General features: G+C 41.7%; 1 protein-coding gene across 1 annotated transcript in view; it reads right to left on the bottom strand.

Moving 5' to 3' along the window:
* The window catches only part of ABCA13 (ATP binding cassette subfamily A member 13), a 268,723-nt gene that overhangs the window by 235,542 nt on the left and 11,997 nt on the right, over positions 1-21,184 (bottom strand). Inside the window, exons 5-8 of the mRNA XM_065583912.1 lie at positions 13,224-13,357; positions 7,544-7,708; positions 5,451-5,650; positions 207-322 (exon numbers count right to left, since the gene is read on the bottom strand). Coding sequence (XP_065439984.1) covers positions 207-322; positions 5,451-5,650; positions 7,544-7,708; positions 13,224-13,357 — 615 coding nt within the window. The remainder of the gene's footprint in view (positions 1-206; positions 323-5,450; positions 5,651-7,543; positions 7,709-13,223; positions 13,358-21,184) is intronic.

The following is a 21,184-nucleotide window of genomic DNA, read 5'->3' as shown; positions in this document are numbered from 1 at the left end:
ATGAAAATGTGTGTGTATACATATACATACATACTGTGCTTTATCATTAAGAGGAATGAAGTTTGAAAAGCTCTAGAGACACTGGAAATATATTAGCGTGAAATGTATTACACAGTCTGAATGCTTTGCTAGATGTGGAATGCTATTGATAAATGCCAGGACCGCCATTTGAGAGCTGTTGAAAAGTAACTACAGTGCAGATTTACCTTTAGTGAAATATAAATTTTGGATTATTACATTCCTTATAGCTCCATCTACGAGAAGCAGTCTCTTCATAATAGGCCATTGAGGCAACTTCTGCAGTTTCTCCAGATACGGGGTTCTGTAGGCAAAAAGAATGATAAAAATAGAATGGAAAGTTCAACATGACACCAAGGAGGATGCAGTACTGCAGAATGTCTTTATTTTTGTAGTGTATTCATCTTCATATCATGTATTGTGTTTGCAGATATGATACATCTTGATTTTAGTAAGGCTTTGGACACAGTTCCATAAAAATCTAGGGAAATGTGGTCTAAATTAAACTATAAGGTGGGTGCACAGCTATTTGAAAGACAGTACTCAAAGAGTAACTGTCAGTGGTTCACTGTCAAACTTGGAGGACTCATCTTGGGAAGCCCAGCAGGGCTCTGGCCTGGGTCAGGCACTAGTCAGTATTTTCATTAATGACTTGGACAATAGGATGGAGAATAAGCTAATAAAATTTTCAAGTGACCCTAAACTGGGAGGGGTTGCAAGTACTGTGGAAGATAGGATTAGAATTCAAAAAAAGCTTGACACATTGGAGACTTGGTCTGAGATCAATCAGATGAAATTCAATAAAGACAAGGGTAAAGTACTGTACTACACTTAGAAAGGAAATCAAATGCACAACAACAAAATGGAGTACTGATGAACAACAAAATGGAGCAGAAGTACTGATGAAAAAGATCTGGGGATTATAGTGAATCACAAATTTTATATGAGCCAACAATCTGATGCAGTTGCAAAAAAAAGAAATATAATTCTGGGATGTATTAACAGATGTGTCATATGGGTTTAAATTACTTTTCACATTTATTAAAGAATAGAGGTGTTACCATTACAGCTGGTTTAAGCCCAAAGCCATCCTTCCTCCTTTTTAGAACATTCAGGGGATGACATTTTCCACAAGATATATTTTACTACATGGGTGTTCATGGTATTTTAAAATGAAACACTTCTGCACATGGGGATCTTCAAGAGGCAGTGGTGGCAGCTCCCCAAGGGGGATTATGGGACAGAACGTATGGTTGATACCTTCCAAGTTCTATCCCCAGTTCTATCAAATGGCTTTATATGCCACTCAAACAATTTAGTGATGAAGTAGGTAAATATCAGTATCCCCAATTTATAAGAAGGGAAAGTGTGGTGCAGATTTAAGTTAGCCATGTTCACACACCAACAATGTCAGATGCAGAACTACAATATCTCTCTCTTCATTCCTCATCTTGTGCTTTATCTAAATACCATAGTGCCCCTCAGGCAAATTTAGCCTTCTGAGCCTCAGTTTCCCCAATCCATAAAATCTGGGAACCACTACTTATTTACCTACCTTTCTATGGCTGCAGACACATTAACTCCTGTATAGTATCTTTTTAAATTTTGCCTGTGGAAAGCAGTATTGCTCCCATTTTACAGATGGGGAAACCAGGTTCCTAAAGCATCTGTTTTTCACAGGTAACTTAGCAGGGTTGTATTTTAGCTTGTGCCGTGAATTAGAACTCTCTTGAAATGAATGAGCTATCAATTCTTTACAGAGCTGTAAGCTTCTGTTTACATGCGGTCTGATGTTTTGAGAATTGTAGGCATCCCTAAAGTACCAAGGTGGATTTCAACTAGCCCAGTGACTGATTGCTAATAGGATAATTCTATTGGACTGGAAAAATAGGAAATAATATATGTATATTAAAATATTAAGTATTTGCAGTGTTGCATGCACTACTCAAGAATCTCAGAATAAGTATTATTCCTTTTATTCTTAAACGTGCATAATTATAACAAGAGATTTAGAGCCTGATCCTGCATTCGCTTATGTGGATGAATAATCTCTCACGTGAGTCTATGGAACTACTTGTTTGAATAAGATTACTTGTTTGTGTTTGCTGGTATTTGTACTTGCATATGTTATTGGGTATAGTTTTAAAGATCCAGGCCTCAATTCAGCAAAGCACTTAAGAACATGCTTCAGTATCATTAATTTCAGGAAGTGCCTAAGTGTTTTGCTAAATCTGTTTTTAGGTGCACTCTTTGGATTTCATGCATTTTCTTTTTTCAGCAGGGGGGTTCAATTTCGGATTCTTAATAGTTTGAGAGTATATAATGGCTCTGAGATAAAAATTAACAACTAAAAAAACAACCCTCACCACACCTCTAAAGACACCCAAATAAAACAAAATCAGTGCTTGAAGATTCATTGAAATGCTAACATGAATATTCAAGCTAATTGCAGCTTTAGATGGTAAATGTCAGAATGAATTCCTTTGCCTCATGATCGCATTCAGGCTACAGAATGATACATTCTGTGGTGTTTTAGCAAATCCATAAGTCTCAGCAACTTTAAGGGAGGAAAAGAAAAAGTTTTGCACTTTTGGAATTTACCTTTCAGTTCAAGAAAGAAAGAAAAAAAAAATGAGTCTCTCCCAGGGTTCTTAAATGGCCTTGTCACAAGGTAGCTGGTCTCTGTGTAGACTGAGCCAAGCTGCCCTGGACTGGAGTAGGTGAGCCTAATCCAGTTAGTTAAAGAGGCTGGGCTACACCTGGGCCTATAAAGGGCTGCTACTGTGCAGCTAGGGACAGGCAGAGACCTGGGGAGCAAAGCTATGCTGGAGTGGAGCTAACTCATGGGTCCCTGGAACAAGGAGCAACCCAACGGCTGCAGCTCCAAGAGGGGAGCAAAGCTGGAGTACCAGAGACCCCTAGCAGGGGTTGCCGTGAAGCCTGGGGACCAGGTTTTGAGTTGAGAGTGTGTTCTGTTTGGAGGCCCCCTTTACCTTAGTATTGAGCACCTCGCAACTTCTCTATTAAGTAGGGAAGTACTATTAGCCCCATTTTACAGATAGAGAACTAAGGCACTAAGGAACCAAGGGAATTGTCCCAGGTCACAAAATAAATCTGGGGTGAAATGGGGACTTGAATCCACATCTCTCAAGTGTCAGGCCAGCAAACTAAGTACTGGACCATTCTCTCTCTCTCTCTCTCTCTCTCTCTCAGATTACCCTCCTTCTCTTAATTTAGAGCAGGGGAAGTCCAATTATTTTTTGTCAAGGTCCAAATTTCTTGGTCAAGGTATAGTCAAGATCTGGACTCCAGAGAAACATTTTTCACTCCACAATAATAATAAGTAAATAAAAAGATTTCACAGTCCATTCAAAAGTGTTTGGCGGCCCGCTTATTGACTTCCCCTGATTTTGAGTAATGAAGCCATTTCATGAGAGAATAAAATTAAACAATTTGGTTTAATCTGTACACAGACACACACATAAAATTCCTTTCCTAACGGAGTACTTCAAATAGTGGTACTGATGTTAGGCACACAGCAATTCCTCACTCATAGGCCCCTTCATTTTCAGTTTTTAGTTTATTTAATTTTTCCTGGGAATTTAGCGTTGTTTATTACTACAACAACAAAAACAGATGAAAATCTATGCAAAAAAACCCTTAATTTTTCTGGGTAAATATTGGCATTTATTTTGGTGGACCGAAGGATGGGGGGGGGGAAGTATTTAGTAGATTCATGCTTTGATTAACCCAATTCAATGTGGTTTGCTGCAGAACTAAAACACAATGCCACCTCTGAGTTTAAGAAAACAATCTCTCTCTAATCCCAAATAAAACTTTTCATTTAAATAAACAGTTTACTATTGCAGACTTACAAGTATTAGCCTATACATATTTACATTTATTAATTAGAACACACCATTTGCAGAATATGGAAGAGTCATTTGGTGATGGCCTGGAGGATTCACCGTATATTTGGCAGCAGTTGCAGTGCCTGGAGTCACCAGGGGCTGAACCCTGCAGTCCTGCAACCCAGGCTAACTCTTGTCTAGCTGCACTAACTGCTGGTCCCTGCGTATACACAGAGGACTCAGATACGTAACATGAGGCTGATCAACAGCAAATGCAGCTCCATCCAAATCAATGCTGAATGTAAGTGAAAGAGCAAAGCTGGGACACAAGTGACCACAGCCACAGCCAGGAGAGAGAAGATGGGTAACACTAAAGTGGCTGGCAGCAGGTAGTGAGCAAAAGCAGTTTGGCAGCCAGGAGATTTGAAGTAATATGAAATGAATGGAGGGTTTTTACCCATGTGCTGAAGGGTTTAAAACATCTCTTTATTATCAAACTAAACTTTAAAATACGTTTCAGTATCTCTCGCTCCCCCAGACCTAATAGACAATCCTTCCACAATATCCAGTCTGTCAGTGTTCTGGCCACCACTGTAGGCTCAGCCCCTGATATACCTGCCCTAGAGTCATCTCCCTCTACTCTTCATTCCTTCTCTCCAATTTTCATACCCTTACCAATCTGAATACCTAGTCTGTTCTGGGCCTCTATGGACTTCCACAACAACTCTTAAGCTCTGCTGTCTTTCTTGCTAAACAGCTCTACACCTCTTCGGATTAAATCATATGCTTACAATTCTCTGACACTTTGCCTTCCTCGAACCTATTCCACCATCCCACTCCCTTTAGCTCTCTGACACGGTCTTGCCAATTTCTTCAGGAAGAATAAGGATATCACACAATGGGAAACCATACTCCTTATCCTGTCCTCCAACCCTCTCTTCTTTCCAGGATATCCCTCCTATATCTTCTTCCAGCCTATCACTGTATTCCTTTGGCCTCCCTCTCCCAACCGCTTTGCCCCATATCCCTTCCACCACTCTTTTCTATTACTGTCCAGTACTGAACACCCACAATTCTCCCTAATGTCAGTGGGAGTTGCGGGTGCTCAACAGCTCTCAGGATTTGGCCCTTAGCTTACAAAATCAGGTCCTAAATTCCCTAGGACAGGGATTTGTCAATTTTACGGTAGTTGTCTGTAACACCAAAGATGTTATACAAATAAAATTAAAGTATCATTAAAGCATCAATAGCTTTTTCACCCTATTGAGGTTTGACAAACATCTGTCAGGGATGGTCAAGGTATATTTAAGTCCAGCATTGAGGGGAGAGAGACTAGATGACCTCGAGGTCCCTTCCAGCCCTACATTTCTATTATTTTAGTCAACCTCTGCATAAATTCATATTATTTTCCAGCTTGTTTACAATATTAGTTTTAATAATAAACTGCTCAAAGAGGAGTTTGTGTAAGAGCAAAAGCTTTACTAAAATTGTACGCTCTGATTATCACAGCTGACATTCTTGACCTTCAAGTAAAATCAATAGAACCCTGTCAATATTGAAAATGGAGAGGCATAAACTTACACATCCTGAGATTCACGATGTCTTTCTGCAAAGTTTGGTTCCAATTTCTCATTCACATGTTGGATCAGGATATTTATTGCTGAAATAATTTTCCAGGCCTCACTGTCCTCTGGATATTGAGACACAAGATCGGCCATGCTTCTTCCAAGTTCAAAAAGGAATTTTTGAGGCTCGTTGTTGCTTAACCACTGCTGAAATATCTAGCATGTTAAAGGAGAAACAAACTTTCATTTATTACAGGATGGAAGCTCCTCTCCATTATCAGAGCCATCCCTTGGGTAGGGCGAATCGGGGAGACCACTCAGGCCCCATGCTTTGGGGTGCCCAGTGGGACGGCGTGATTGGCCGGTGCTGTCGGTCCCGGAAGACAAATCCATCACTTCCGCCCCGGGCCACGCATCCCCCTAGGGACGGCCCAGTCCATTATGCAAAACACAAACATTCTTCACAAACCAAACCAAAATCAGATTTTCTTCCTCTTGAGTTACAACATACAATGAAGTTTTATCTAATGATTCATCTTTACTCAGAAGGGACTGGCTTCATGAAGGCTAATGTTAAGTACAGTCAGCATGGATACCAACTTGGCAATGCGAATACAACGTTTTCAGTTATTTTACTTGCTTTTACATACAGAGGGCCCAAACACCTTGGTCTGACTCAGCTGCTCTACATTCTGCTGGTTACAGTGATTCACTAGCAACTGCTCTTCCCTTCCTACTTCCCAACTTGCCCCTTAGGCTCAAGAGAGTAGAGTAAGTAGCAGCTATATCAGCTTTCTGCTGCTCAGGTCAGCTTTTACATCAAGGGCTGCCCCCTTAGGGGATGGAAGCAGGTCCAAAATCTGGTCCAGAGTGTACAGTACTTCAAGTGGTCACCAATAAAATGTCAACATTTGCCAACTGTTAGCATACAATAATATCTGAGATTATCACTGATATTGAAATTAAATATGGTAAATACTGACCCTTATATAACAGTATTTTACAGAAAGGCAGTGTGGTCTAGAGGATAGAGCAATGGACTGGACTCAGGAGACTTGGGTTCTATTCTCTGCTCTGCCACTGGCCTGCTGAGTGACCTTGGCAAGTCACTTCCCCCTTATGTGCCTCAATTTCCCCATCCGTAAAATGAGGATAGTGATACTGACCTCCTTTGCAAAGTGCTTTGAGATCTGCTGATGAAATGCGCTAAGAGTAAGTACTATTATTACAGTGTTTTTTTAAGTCAGGAAAGCTGCTGAAGTGCACAAAATATTGATGAAAATTACACCCAAGCTCAGCTGTGCTGTCCTCAGATTAGAGTGTAAACTTGTCAGAGCAGAGACAGTGGTTGTTATTATAGTAACCTGTCCTGCACTTCTGTGACGCCATACAAATAACCTTTATCCCAAGAATACACATTTTAATTAAAGAAAACAACAAAAACTAAGACAGCAAGGTAGGATCCTTCTTTAAATTATGGATTCCTTAACTTTACTTCACTGGCAAAATATTTGAAACCTTTAGCCTCCCTTCTACAAGGGATTATACATTCATGCCATCACAGACCTAGCTGGATCTTGCTTTTCAAGCCACTCTATAACAGGAGAACTTTTAGGTGGCACAGTGGAGATCTAGAACTACAGCCCTGTGTTCTACTTCCAGTTTTATCCAACACTCTCTGAAATCCAAATCCATGTCTAAGTAGGGAGGCAAGGTATTGCGGGTGAAATTCACCTCTGTGCAAGTAGACAGCACAAAGCCTATGCACCACTTAAATTCTCAAATTAGGGCTTAAAGGGGAGGGGGTGCATGGTCCTTCTACTGGCCCTCTACACAGGAGTGAATTTCACTCTCTATGTTCTGTCAGGTTTCATGCCTGAGCTTCAGTTAATGAGGAGTTTTGATTAACAATTGGCTGGATAAACAGGGGTTCCATTATATTTCCATTGTAAGGACTCTCTAATGCTAACTGTGCAATATGCCATTTTTTAAAAACAGAACACAGTCAGCCTGTGGTTTTGAATATTGTCTAGCTCAATAAGGGCTAATGATTGACCAACAGTATATAAGCAAAATCTGTATCGTATCAGCTGTCCTATTAAAGCATACCTGCATGTAGAGTTTGATCTTGTTGACAGAATGGACAAGATAGACTTTGGCCTCAAGCCATGCATGGATACAGCCGCCTTCATTATCCTCTTTGTTAGCTTTAAATTCGGACACATTGGACAGGACTGAGCATACAAACTGCTCCAGTGTGCCTTCTGTGGGAATCTGGCAGTGACAAAAGAAATAGATGAACACGTCAGAGAACCACTCAGTATTATCACCCATATCAACTTACTTGTCGGAGAAAAAAGCAGAGCTGTCAGGCTGCTTTCAGGATGAACAAAGCCCAATTATCACAATCTAGTGATCTGCGATAGAGACTGCAAAATGTACTCTGCACATTTTGACAGGAAACCCCAAAGCACTCATTAGCCACTACCCAGTTGTGTGCATTTCTGGACTGGTCTACATTAGGGATTTTTGCATTGGTGTAGCTTGAAACCAAATAAATGATACTGGTGCAAGCCCCATTTTACACCGTCAACAGGAATTTTACACCAGGATAGCTACACCAGTGTAGCTACACTGATGCAAAATGTACTGAGGCAAATGAGCCATTAAATGCAAAGATGTGATTGTTAGGATAGATTACTAATTTATATATATTACAGTTCACAACTTGCAAAGCCTGACAATCCTTTTTCCTCATGGAAAGTCAATCTGACCTCTGTATCAAAATATTTTTTAATTTTCCCAGGGAAAAGTCCTCTATTTCTTAATAATACTATTTCAAATCACTCTGTACATATTGACTAACTCATCCTAACAATAATCCTGTAATCAGATTTTGGTCACCTGTGAATAGGGCAATACTGGAGATACCGCAAAAAGGTTTGTCAGCAAGCCAGTTGGAACATTAGCCATGAAATTCAGGTATTCATACATCAATGCTGTGACTGTTTGGGACTGACATTCACAATCCTATATATTTCTTTAAGTAGCAGCAAAGCAGTGGCTTAAGATTCCCAGTAACAGAGTAAGGTAGGTAGATATTATTCCAGTTTTGTAGATGGCTAATCTGAGACACAGAAAAGTCAAGCAACTTTATGGTCACACAGCAAACCACTATAGATTAGAATTCAAGGGCTCTTGGGCGATAGTCCCAAGTTCAGTTCACTAGATCATGCTGATCCTTAGTGACAAAACGCTTCCAAGAACTCAGAGCCAAGTTTTGATAATCTGGCCAATTCTTTAGGTACCCACATGGAAGATGTGTGTGCCAAGCTCCTTTGAAATTTGTATCAAACTCTGCCTGGAAAGCAATACTGAAGAAGTTTCTGAAGAGTACCAACATATTCTAGTCCAACCACAAGACAGATTTGAAGCAGGAATTACTAGGTACAATGTGATGTGGCAAGACCGGTCGCACATGATCATACGGATTCTTTTTGGCCTGACAAAATTTTATCTTAAAATTAGACTTTTTTTCAGAATTAGAGACACTTTTCTTTTCCACTATTTTCTCTCATGTGAATAGTCCCACTGAGTTTAACGACTAGACTACTAGAATTTACTCACATGAGGACTGGGTGAGTAATATGAAACAGGACACAATCAAAAAAAAAAAAAAAGGGCTGAAATCAGTTTAACTAACAAAAAAAAAGCCATAGATGGACCCCATCTTTGCTAATTTGTCACATTTTTATTTGATTTTAATGTTAAGCAGGAAAATGAGTTTTATAAGAGCTGTTTGCCCTGCCCAAAGAAAGCTGTTTGCACTGACAGAAGAAATGAGACAAGAAAAGAGGAAAACATCCTCCATCAAGTTAACCACCCATGACAGGGAGAGCTCGTAGGCAGCAAAGGAAGAAAATCGGAGTTTTTCTGTAAAAGGATTTTAAAAAGGGTTCACTATAACTAGGCTTTTCCAAACGTGATGCCCTGTCAAAGCAGTGCAGGCATAATAGCTACGTTCAGCAAAGTGCCTAAGCTTGCACATGCTCGCGCAACCAGGGACAGCTGCCAGTGACACTGGTGCCCGCATCAGTGGTGAGGCCAGGGGCAGGACTGAGGGGGGGCGGTACAGCCACTCCGAAGGAGCTGTCCACCTGGGGCACTGATTCCTGCAAGCAGTGGCCCGACGTGCTGCTGCTTTCACTGCTGCGGTTCCCGGTAGAGCCCTGAGGCTCCAGGGATATCCGATTTATATCCCCAGATATACATTTTGTATCCACACAGGGCTCTACTCATCACCAGTTTACTGGTTTGCCAGTAGAACAGAAACTCTGTGTAGATCCACTTCACTGGGATTCTTAAAAAAAAATTAAAAAAAAAAAAGATTTCCTCTTCTTGCAATCAAAACTGTTCTTATCACTAGGCCCAAAATAAGCAAATTTCTTCCAGGGAGCACATTGTACATGGTAGCGTTTAGAACATTGACAATGTCTGTCTAATCTAATTTTAATCAGTCCACTTTTATTATTGCACATCTTTGTACTCATTTTCTTCTCTTTGATTCAGCATTTTAACCTTCCTTAATTAAGTGGCAATCTTCTAGATTAAACTACTAAACAATACCCACCTAAAGCAATCAAGATTTATACCAGTGAAGGGGGGGAGCCGTTATTTTAATTACAATTATTTGGTCCATGAAGTTTTCATCACATTAAATAGATGATCAAATAAATTAGCAATTGAATTAATTGGAAGACACTTTATTTGCATTTCTTCTGAAAACAGAGAAGCTGGAGTCCAAAGTGCATGAATATTAATGATTGGTGAATGCAGAAAACTTCAAATTCAGGATTTAATCTGAAAGTTTAGAGGAACCAAACCTGAACCATTCTGTGGTGGGGCGGCTGCCCCACTCCCTGAGAAAAAGGGCTGGAACAGGCCAGAGAGGCTGCGCAGGCCAGCAGTCAATCAGCAAAGGCCTGTGGAGAGCCAATCAGGGCAAAGGGAGAGGCAGCCAATCAGGGCCAGACTGGACCTTATATAAAGGCTGCCTAGCAAAGGAGAAGGCAGTCTCTCCCTGACTAGCAAGGGAGGAGGGCTGGCTCCTGAGGTAAGGAGGTAGCACCTTGGACCTAGCAGTGCTGGGCAGGCTTGGGGGACCTCTGACCCAGTTACCTGCCAGGCTGTGGCCCCTGCCAAAAAGTGTTGAGAAGATGCATGGGGCCAAAGGGGAAGTGGCCCAGGGAAGATATGCGGACATGATGGGAGCAAAGTAGGGCAGAGAGAGGCTGCTGCTAGAGGGTCCCTGGGTCAGGACCCAGAGTAGCGGGTGGGTCTGGGTCACCCCCTACCCTCCCTTGCACTGCACCTGACCACAGAGGAGTGGGGGCGAGACAGACTGCAACCTGCTCCTGAAATGAGGGGCTAGACTTTGGGGTTGTGATTGGCCATCGAGGCAGGTGCAAGCCAAAGGACTGCTGTTAAACACACACACACACACACACACACTCCGGAAGGGGGTGAGCCTGGAGTAGCGGGCACTGCTTGACGGCAGTGTCCTGAAGAGGACGCCGCCGGTCGGGGAGCAACGTGGGTCCCAAATCAGCAGAGCAGACAACAGGTGAGATACCACACGCAGAGAGCACTCAGCAGCTGACAAGAGCTAATTCCCGGAGTAACCAGCGGGAGGCACCTGCGGTGGTGAGTCCTGACCCCGTCACACCTTCCTTTCTCTTCAGAAATGGAGTAACAACTCAGGATTCTTCTGGGCCAACATCACAATTGGTGAGTTTGCACTGTGATGCTGGCAGACCAGGTGCCAGCTCATGCCAAGGCCACTGAGTCTCATGGAACACAGACAAATGCACAGCTGGAAACCTGTCTGGCTTGCATGTCTATTACAATAGATATTAGAGTTATAAGAATGTGTTTAGGCTTTATGGGATGTGTGTATTAATCTTACTTATAATATCTGTATCCCATGTAATAAGGTAATGTTTAAGTGTTTGCTCTGTAACTATAAAAAGGTTTGCTAAGACTGTATCTCGTTTGTGTGTCTTATGATTACCTGCTTTAACCCTGTAAATAACTCATTTCTTTGTCCTACTTCATAAATCTTTAGTTAGTTTATTAGAGGATTGGCACCAAGCGTAGTCTTTGGTTGGAGATCTGAGGTACAGTTGACTTGTAGTAAGTGACGGTCCTTTGAGGTGACCTGAAGATTGTGATTTTTGGTGCAAAAGAAAGGCAGGCTTGCCTGGATGAGAAATAGACCTGAGTACCCAAGAGGATCATCTGTGACTCCATGTTCAGGCTGTTATAGTGCCTGAGTTCACACTTGATACTTGGTTGGTGAAATTTAATTATAGAACACACATCCAATTTGGGGTTTCTGCCCTGGTTTGAGACACATCTGCTCTGAGCTTGGCATCCACGTTCATGAGTCACTCCAGAAAGTTTGACAGAACCTCCTCTAAAATAGCAGCATTTGGGGTTCAGTTCAGAGAAGCAACCAATACCAAGCAAGTTTGGACTCAATTGTTTGCCCAGATCTTATAAATATACCAGGGTTTTTTGTTGTTCTTTTAGGCATTCATGAATCATTCCAACATTTATTTCTTAACTATTTTCTCCCTACTATTATTATTAGAGAGGTTGTCATCTTTGCATGGAAAGATTCACAGCCACAGGCTTTTTTCTTTAAACATGAAGACTCAGTTTTAACACATGTGCAGATAAAGGCTGAAGTGTCATTTCTGAAAGCCCCTCTGGGAAGGGTAACAACCAAGATGGCAGAGCCCCCATCACCCTCTTATTGGATGAACAGAGCCTGACACGGAAACAATTTTTTTTAAAGTAAACAGGCCTTTAAACAGCTTCATATGCACAAGTGCCTGCTGAAGCTAATTGCATTTATTTTGTTGGGAGCTAAGATGACACAATTTGCAATCTTTTGGTTGCTGCATGAATTTCCATCATCGTCTCATTGTAATATATATTTACTTAACTGTCACTTCAAAGAAAATGTTGGGCAAATGAAATACCGCTATTTTTCCCCTCCTATCATTTTATTCTGCATATTATTTAAAAAACCCACCTTTTTAATAACTCTGCTCAAACTAGCAGCTTGTGAATGCTTTGTGGATATGGGGGCTAGGACAGCAGCCCATACTAGCTGCCCAAGTACAATTCTGCCTGAGCTCCTGGGTACCTACTCAGGTAACTAGCCCAACCTGCCTCCGGTGCTGCTGCAGCCACAGCAGAGTTTAGGCAGAGCTAGAGCTCTCTGTCTATTTGTACTGGAATGCACCCTTCCTGCTGCAGTGCCATACCCACATTAGATCTCAAGTTGCCTGTATCCCTTTAAGCTATGTTCCCTTGTGGAGGATGCAAAGAAAGAGAAGATAGTGCTTATGCCTTAAAGCGGGAGGTTACTTGAAATGTTCTCTCCCATCTGTACCCTGTTTGCCTCTAAATAAAACATTCTCTCGCTCCGTTATAAATTGATTCAAGTGATGATTGATGTTCTTCAAGAAGCTCATCATGTATCATGATGCAAACGTTGGCTGAACAAAACCTGCAATGCTTTCATTCAAGTTTGTGGACTGATGCTGGGCGGGTGTCATTCACCCCGTATGAGATTATGCTGTCTTGTATGCGATGGCAATGCCTACTATGTAGCTACTTCTGAAAGACATTGCTTTAGCGTCTACGAAGGATGAAAAGCTCTCATTAGTTACAAAGGAAACAAAACAAAAAAGGAACGTTGACATTTTTAGAAATTTACCTTACTGAACTCTGCCGTATAGTTCAAGAGTTTTCCAATATGAAGATCATCTAAACCAAATCTGGATTCAAGTTCCACTTTGACTGCATGCGGATCCCACACAACATCCCAAAGAGTCAGGTTGTACCGAGAGCCTATAAGAAAAGATGAACTTAGGTTATACATTTCCTAAGTTTTCTGAATTTGTATTCTAGTAACCAATCTCTGATAGGATCCAGCTGTGACACTGTCACCTTTTTATGTGAGAGATACTAAGATGGGAGTGTGTGCACGGGAGACAGACAGAAATAGTTCAGATGCACAATTTCACTAGACGTCTGTAAAAAGCAATAAAGAGTCCTGAGGCACCTTATAGACTAAAAGACGTATTGGAACATAAGCTTTCGTGGGTTAATAGAAGTCTGGTGAGTGGAGTTAATCTAACAGTATAAAGCAAATAGTACATTTGTTGAATTTTGGTCTGTTGTATTAGTAGCCAATACCAATTTTACTAATTAATTCGATATTAGAAGATACATCCCAAACAGTAAAAATACACAGTGGAGAGCTTTTACATTATTCAAGAAGGGATAAGGGTGGTATTCATGATTCAATACTGGTCCTCCAGGATGCCAAAGCCTTCATATTTTTGAACTATTCACAATTTTCACCCATCCTTAGACTTAAACAGGGTCTCAATGTGTAGATGAGACAATCGTGTAGGGAGGAGGGGTTTAGATTTATTAGGAACTGGGGAAACTTTGGGGAAAGGAGATGCCTATACAGGAAGGATGGGCTCCACCTAAATCAAAATGGAACCAGATTGCTGGCACTTAAAATTAAAAAGGTCATAGAGCAGTTTTTAAACTAAGGGCTGAGGGAAAGCTGACAGGTGTGGAGGAGCAAGTGGTTCGCACAGCAACATCCCTTAGGGGAGGATCTATTAATGGAGATTCTCTATGTCCTAGTAAGGAGGAGAGGATGGAAGATGATAAAATAGAGGTAGGGTCTGATGAGAAACAGTCAAAGGAAAAGAGTCCCATTCAATTACATCATGTAATGGCAGAGCACTAAAAAGTGACAATTTTTTTCAAGTGCTTATATATCAATGCTAGAAGTCTAAATAATAAGATGAGTGAACTAGAGTGCCTCGTTTTAAATGAGGGAATTGATATAATAGGCATCACAGAAACTTGGTGAAATGAGGATAATCAATGAGACATAGTAATACCAGAGTACAAAATATATCAGAAGGACAGAATAGGTCGTGCTGGTGGGGGCGTGGCCTTATATGTGAAAGAAAGCGTAGAATCAAATGAAGTAAAAATCTTAAATGAACCAACTGTACCATTGTATCTCCATGGATAGTAATTCCATGCTCTAATAATAAGAATATAGCAATAGGAATATATTACCGACCACCTGACCAGGATGGTGATAGTGACTGTGAAATGCTCAGGGAGATTAGAGAGGCTATTAAAATAAAAAACTCAATAATAATAATAATGGGGGATTTCAACTATCCCCGTATTGACTGGGTACCTGTCACCTCAGGACAGGATGCAGAGATAAAGTTCCTCAACACTTTAAATGACTGCTTCTTGGAGCAGCTAGTCTTGGAACCCACAAAAGGAGAGGCAATTCTTGATTGAGTCTTAAGTGGAGCACAGGATCTGGTCCAAGAGGTGAATATAGCTGGACCACTTGGTAATAGTGACCATAATATAATTAAATTTAACATCTCTGTGGTGGGAAAAACCCCACAGCAGCCCAACACTGTAGCATTTAATTTCAGAAAGCAGGACTACACAAAAAGGAGGAAGTTAGTTAAACAGAAAGTGAAATCCCTGAATGGAAACCTTTTAAAGACACCATAATAGATGCTCAACTTAAATGTATACCCCAAATTAAAAAACATAGTAAGAGAACCAAAAAGTGCCACCGTGCCTAAACAACAAAGTAAAAGAAGCAGTGAAGAGGCAAAAAGGCATCCTTTAAAAAGTGGAAGTTAAATTCTAGTGAGGAAAATAGAAATGAGCATAAACTCTGGCAAATGAAATGTAAAAATATAATTAGGAAGGCCAAAAAGAATTTGAAGAATAGCTAGCTAAAGACTCAATTTTTTTTTTTTTTTTTTTTGCTATTACTTTAAGTACATCAGAAGCAGAAAGCATGCTAAACACCAGTGGGGCCACTGGACAATCAAGATGCTAAAGAAGCACTCAAGGACAATAAGGCCATTGCAGAGAAACTAAATGATTTTTTTGCATCGGATGAAGACGTGAGGGAGATTCCCAAACCTGAGCTGTTCTTTTTAGGTGACAAATCGAGGAACTGTCCCAGACTGAGGTATCATTAGAGGAGGTTTTGGAACAAATTCATAAATTAAACAGTAATAAATCACCAGGACCAGATGGTATTCACCCAAGAATTCTGAAGGAACTCAAATGTGAAACTGCAGAACTACTAACTGTCATCTGTAACTTATCATTTAAATAAGCTTCTGTACCAAATGACTGGAGGATAGCTAATGTGACGCCAATTTTTAAAAAGGGCTCCAGAGTTGATCCCAGCAATTACAGGATGGTAAGCTTGACTTCAGTATGGGGCAAACTGGTTTAAACTATAGTAAAGAACAAAATTGTATGACACATGGATGAACATAATTTGTTGTAGAAGAGTCAACATGGTTTTTATAAAGCGAATCATGCCTCACCAATCTACTAGAATTATTTGAAGGGGTCAACAAGCAGCTGGACAAAGGGGATCCAGAGGATATAGTGTACTTAGATTTTCAGAAAGCCTTTGACAAGGTCCCTCACCAAAGGCTCTTAAGCAAAGTAAGCTGTCACGGGATAAGAGGGTAGGTCCTCTCATGGATTGGTAACTGGTTAAAATACAAAGGGTAGGAATAAATGGTCAGTTTTCAGAATGGAGAGAGGTAAATAGTGGTGTCTCCCAGGCATCTGTACTGTGCCCAGTCCTATTCAATATATTCATAAACGATCTGGAAAAAGGGGCAAACACTGAGGTGACAAAATTTGCCGATAATACAAAATTGTTCAAGTTAGTTAAGTCCCAGGCAGACTGCAAAGAGCTACAAAAGGATCTCTCAAAACTGGGTGACTGGGCACCAAAATGGCAGATGAAATTCAATGTTGATAAATGCAAAGTAATGCACATTGGAAAACGTAATCCCAACTATATATACAAAATGATGGGGTCTAAATTGGCGGTTACCATTCAAGAAAGATCTTGGAGTTATTGTGGATAGTTCTCTGAAAACAGCCACTCAATATGCAGCAGCAGTCAAAAAAGTGAACAGAACGTTGGAAATCATTAAGAAAGGGATAAATAATAAGACCAAAAATATCATATTGCCTCTATATAAATCCATGGTACACCCACATCTTGAATACTGTGTGCAGATGTGGTCACCCCATCTCAAAAAAAGATATATTGGAATTGGAAAAGGTTCAGAAAAGGGCAACAAAAATTAATAGGGATATGGAACAGCTGCCATATGAAGAGAGATTAATAAGACTGGGACTTTTCAACTTGGAAAAGAGACAACTAAGGGGGATATGATTGAGATCTATAAAATCATGACTGAAAAAGAGAAAGTAAATAAGGAAGTGTTATTTACTCCTTCTCATAACAGAAGAGTTAGGGGTCACCAAAAAAATTAATAGGCAGCAGGTTTAAAACAAACAAAAGGAAGTATTTTTTCACACAATGCACAGTCAGTCTGTGGAACTCCTTGCCAGAGGATGTTGCAAAGGCCAAGACTATAACAGGGTTCAAAAAAGAATGAGGAGTTCATGGAGCATTGGTCCATCAATGGCTATTAGCCAGGATGGGCAGGGATGGTGTCCCTAGCCTCTGTTTGCCAGAAGCTGGGAATGGGTGACAGGGGATGAATCACTTGATAATTACCTGTTCTGTTCATTCCCTCTGGGGAACTTGGTATTGGCCACTGTCGGAAGACAGGATATGGGGCTAGATGGACCTTTGGCCTGACCCAGTATGGCTGTTCTTATGTTCTTAAACTAATGGTTAACTATTGTGAGTATTTCATTCTTTTGGATGGAAACTGCTTTTTATTATAAGAATTTTTAAAAGGCTCAGATTTTCAAAAGTTTTCAACATTGGCCTAACTCTGCTTCCACTGAAGTCAGGGTGACTTCAGTAGGAGCAGAGTTACGCCGACACGGAGTGCTTTTGAACATTTCAGCCTAAAGTAAGTGTTCAAGTTTACCATAAATTTGCTCATAGGTTCTACTTCAGTTAAGAAAGAAATTGTATGCTTTTGAATGCACTGGTTTACTGCCAATGATATTTGAGCCAATTTTCCTCCCCCATTTACTGAGTCAATAAGCGAAGACCCTGAGTGCAGTCATCAACATTCTCTCGCAACCGTGGAGGTTGGAAATGTCACAGGCATTGCATACACAAAACTACACTTCACTTCTTTGGAAATTCCATGTATACACATTAGATATAAAAAGCAACAGAGGGTCCTGTGGCACCTTTGAGACTAACAGAAGTACTGGGAGCATAAGCTTTCGTGGGTAAGAACCTCACTTCTTCAGATGCAAGTAATGGAAATCTCCAGAGGCAGGTATATATCAGTGTGGAGATAACGAGGTTAGTTCAATCAGGGAGGGTGAGGTGCTCTGCTAGCAGTTGAGGTGTGAACACCAAGGGAGGAGAAACTGTTTCTGTAGTTGGATAGCCATTCACAGTCTTTGTTTAATCCTGATCTGATGGTGTCAAATTTGCAAATGAACTGGAGCTCAGCAGTTTCTCTTTGGAGTCTGGTCCTGAAGTTTTTTTGCTGTAAGATGGCTACCTTTACATCTGCTATTGTGTGGCCAGGGAGGTTGAAGTGTTCTCCTACAGGTTTTCTCCTACAGAAAAACATCAAGAAAGAGCTCTCCAACCTGGAGACTTTCATAAATAACCAACCCTCCACACAAAGGGACTTTACTAAAATAAGACAGGAGATCTACATTACACATTTCACCTCTCTACAAAGGAAAAAGGACCGTAAGCTGTCTAAAATCCTACCTGCCACATGGGGCCACAACAGGGGTACCCCTAACTCACCCAGCAATATCGTCAATTTATCCAGCTACACACTCAACCCAGCAGAAGAGTCTGTCCTATCTCGGGGACTCTCCTTTTGCCCCAGCACCCCCACGAACATGATACAGTTCTGTGGTGATCTGGAAGCCTACTTTCGCCGCCTCCGACTCAAAGAATACTTTCATGATAACACTGAACAGCGCACTGATACACAGATACCCTCCCACCAACAACACAGGAAGAAGAACTCCACATGGACTCCTCCTGAGGGTCGAAATGACAGTCTGGACCTATACATAGAATGCTTCCGCCGACGTGCACAGGCAGAAATTGTGGAAAAACAACATCGCTTGCCTCATAACCTAAGCCGTGCAGAACGCAAAGCCATCCACAGCCTCAGAAACCACCCTGACATTATCATCAAAGAGGCTGATAAAGGAGGTGCTGTTGTCATCATGAACAGGTCTGACTACCAGCAGGAGGCCGCCAGACAACTCTCCAATACCAAATTCTACAGGCCGCTTTCCTCCGATCCCACTGAGGAATACACTAAGAAACTGCACCATCTACTCAGGACACTCCCTACACTAACACAGGAACAAATCAACATACCCTTAGAGCCCCGACCGGGGTTATTCTATCTACTACCTAAGATCCACAAACCTGGAAATCCTGGACGCCCCATCATCTCGGGCATTGGCACTCTCACTGAAGGACTGTCTGGATATGTGGACTCCCTACTCAGACCCTACGCCACCAGCACTCCCAGCTATCTCCGTGACACCACAGATTTCCTGAGAAAACTACAGTGCATTGGTGACCTCCCAGAAAACACCATCCTAGCCACCATGGATGTAGAGGCTCTCTACACAAACATCCCACATACAGATGGAATACAAGCTGTCAGGAACAGTATCCCTGATGATGACACAGCACAACTTATTGCTGAGCTCTGTGACTTTATCCTCACGCACAATTATTTCAAATTTGGTGACAACATATACCTCCAGACCAGTGGCACCGCTATGGGCACCCGCATGGCCCCACAATATGCCAACATTTTTATGGCTGACCTGGAACAACGCTTCCTCAGCTCTCGTCCACTCATGCCCCTTCTCTACCTACGCTATATTGATGACATCTTCATCATCTGGACCCATGGGAAGGAGACCCTGGAAGACTTCCACCATGCTTTCAACAGCTTCCACCCCACCATCAACCTCAGCCTGGACCAATCTACACGGGAGGTCCACTTCCTGGACACCACCGTACAAATAAGCGATGGCCACATTAACACCACCCTATTCCGAAAACCCACCGACCGCTACGCCTACCTTCATGCCTCCAGCTTCCACCCCGGTCACACCACACGATCCATCGTCTACAGCCAAGCACTGAGGTACAATCGCATCTGCTCCAACCCCTCAGACAGAGACCAACACCTACAAGAGCTTCACCAAGCATTCTCAAAACTACGATACCCACACAAGGAAATAAAGAAACAAATCAACAGAGCCAGACGTGTACCCAGAAGCCTCCTGCTACAAGACAGGCCCAGAAGAGAAATCAACAGAACTCCACTGGCCATCACCTACAGTCCTCAGCTTAAACCTCTCCAACGCATCATCAGTGATCTACAACCCATCCTGGACAATGATCCCTCACTTTCACAGACCTTGGGAGGCAGGCCAGTCCTCGCCCACAGACAACCTGCCAACCTTAAGCATATTCTCACCAGCAACCACGCACCGCACCATAACAACTCTAACTCAGGAACCAACCCATGCAACAAACCTCGATGCCAACTCTGCCCACATATCTACACCAGCAACACCATCACTGGACCTAACCAGATCAGCTACAACATCACCGACTCATTCACCTGCACGTCCACCAATGTTATATATACCATCATATGCCAGCAATGCCCCTCTGCTATGTACATTGGCCAAACTGGACAGTCACTACGCAAGAGGATAAATGGACACAAGTCAGATATCAGGAATGGCAATATACAAAAACCTGTAGGAGAACACTTCAACCTCCCTGGCCACACAATAGCAGATGTAAAGGTAGCCATCTTACAGCAAAAAAACTTCAGGACCAGACTCCAAAGAGAAACTGCTGAGCTCCAGTTCATTTGCAAATTTGACACCATCAGATCAGGATTAAACAAAGACTGTGAATGGCTATCCAACTACAGAAACAGTTTCTCCTCCCTTGGTGTTCACACCTCAACTGCTAGCAGAGCACCTCACCCTCCCTGATTGAACTAACCTCGTTATCTCCACACTGATATATACCTGCCTCTGGAGATTTCCATTACTTGCATCTGAAGAAGTGAGGTTCTTACCCACGAAAGCTTATGCTCCCAGTACTTCTGTTCGTCTCAAAGGTGCCACAGGACCCTCTGTTGCTTTTTACAGATTCAGACTAACACGGCTATCCTCTGATACATTAGATATATAAAAGGCTGCAGAATCTAAATCTGGAGCAAACATTTTTCAAATGGCCATCATTTCAGTGACAGAGACATTTTAGTCTCAAAGTTATCTAGGTTCCAGGCAAATTTGACATCTCCTCTCTTTTCTCATTCAAAGTTATTTACTTGGAACCACAGAATCATGAAACTGAGGGTACAGAAAGTTCTTTACACTAACAAGATGAAGCCCACAGCATTTTAAGTTACTTGCCTAATTAATATTTTGTGTGACCTTCAGACCGAGCCTGTCCCACTGTATTCACACTGTGTCCTACATCTGGATCTAACCAGGTTGAGAGGTATGATAGGGTGGGGCACTATTTACACAATCTCAATAAAACATTTCCACGAAGCTAAATTTCCTGTAGCCTTCAAATCTACATACATCCTAATCTACTCTGTAGGACAACAC

Source organism: Chrysemys picta, chromosome 2 (genome assembly GCF_011386835.1).
Source record: "Chrysemys picta bellii isolate R12L10 chromosome 2, ASM1138683v2, whole genome shotgun sequence".
Lineage (NCBI taxonomy): Eukaryota > Metazoa > Chordata > Testudines > Emydidae > Chrysemys > Chrysemys picta.
The sequence above is the reverse complement of the archived record's forward strand: the minus strand, read 5'-3'. Positions and strand labels throughout refer to the sequence as shown.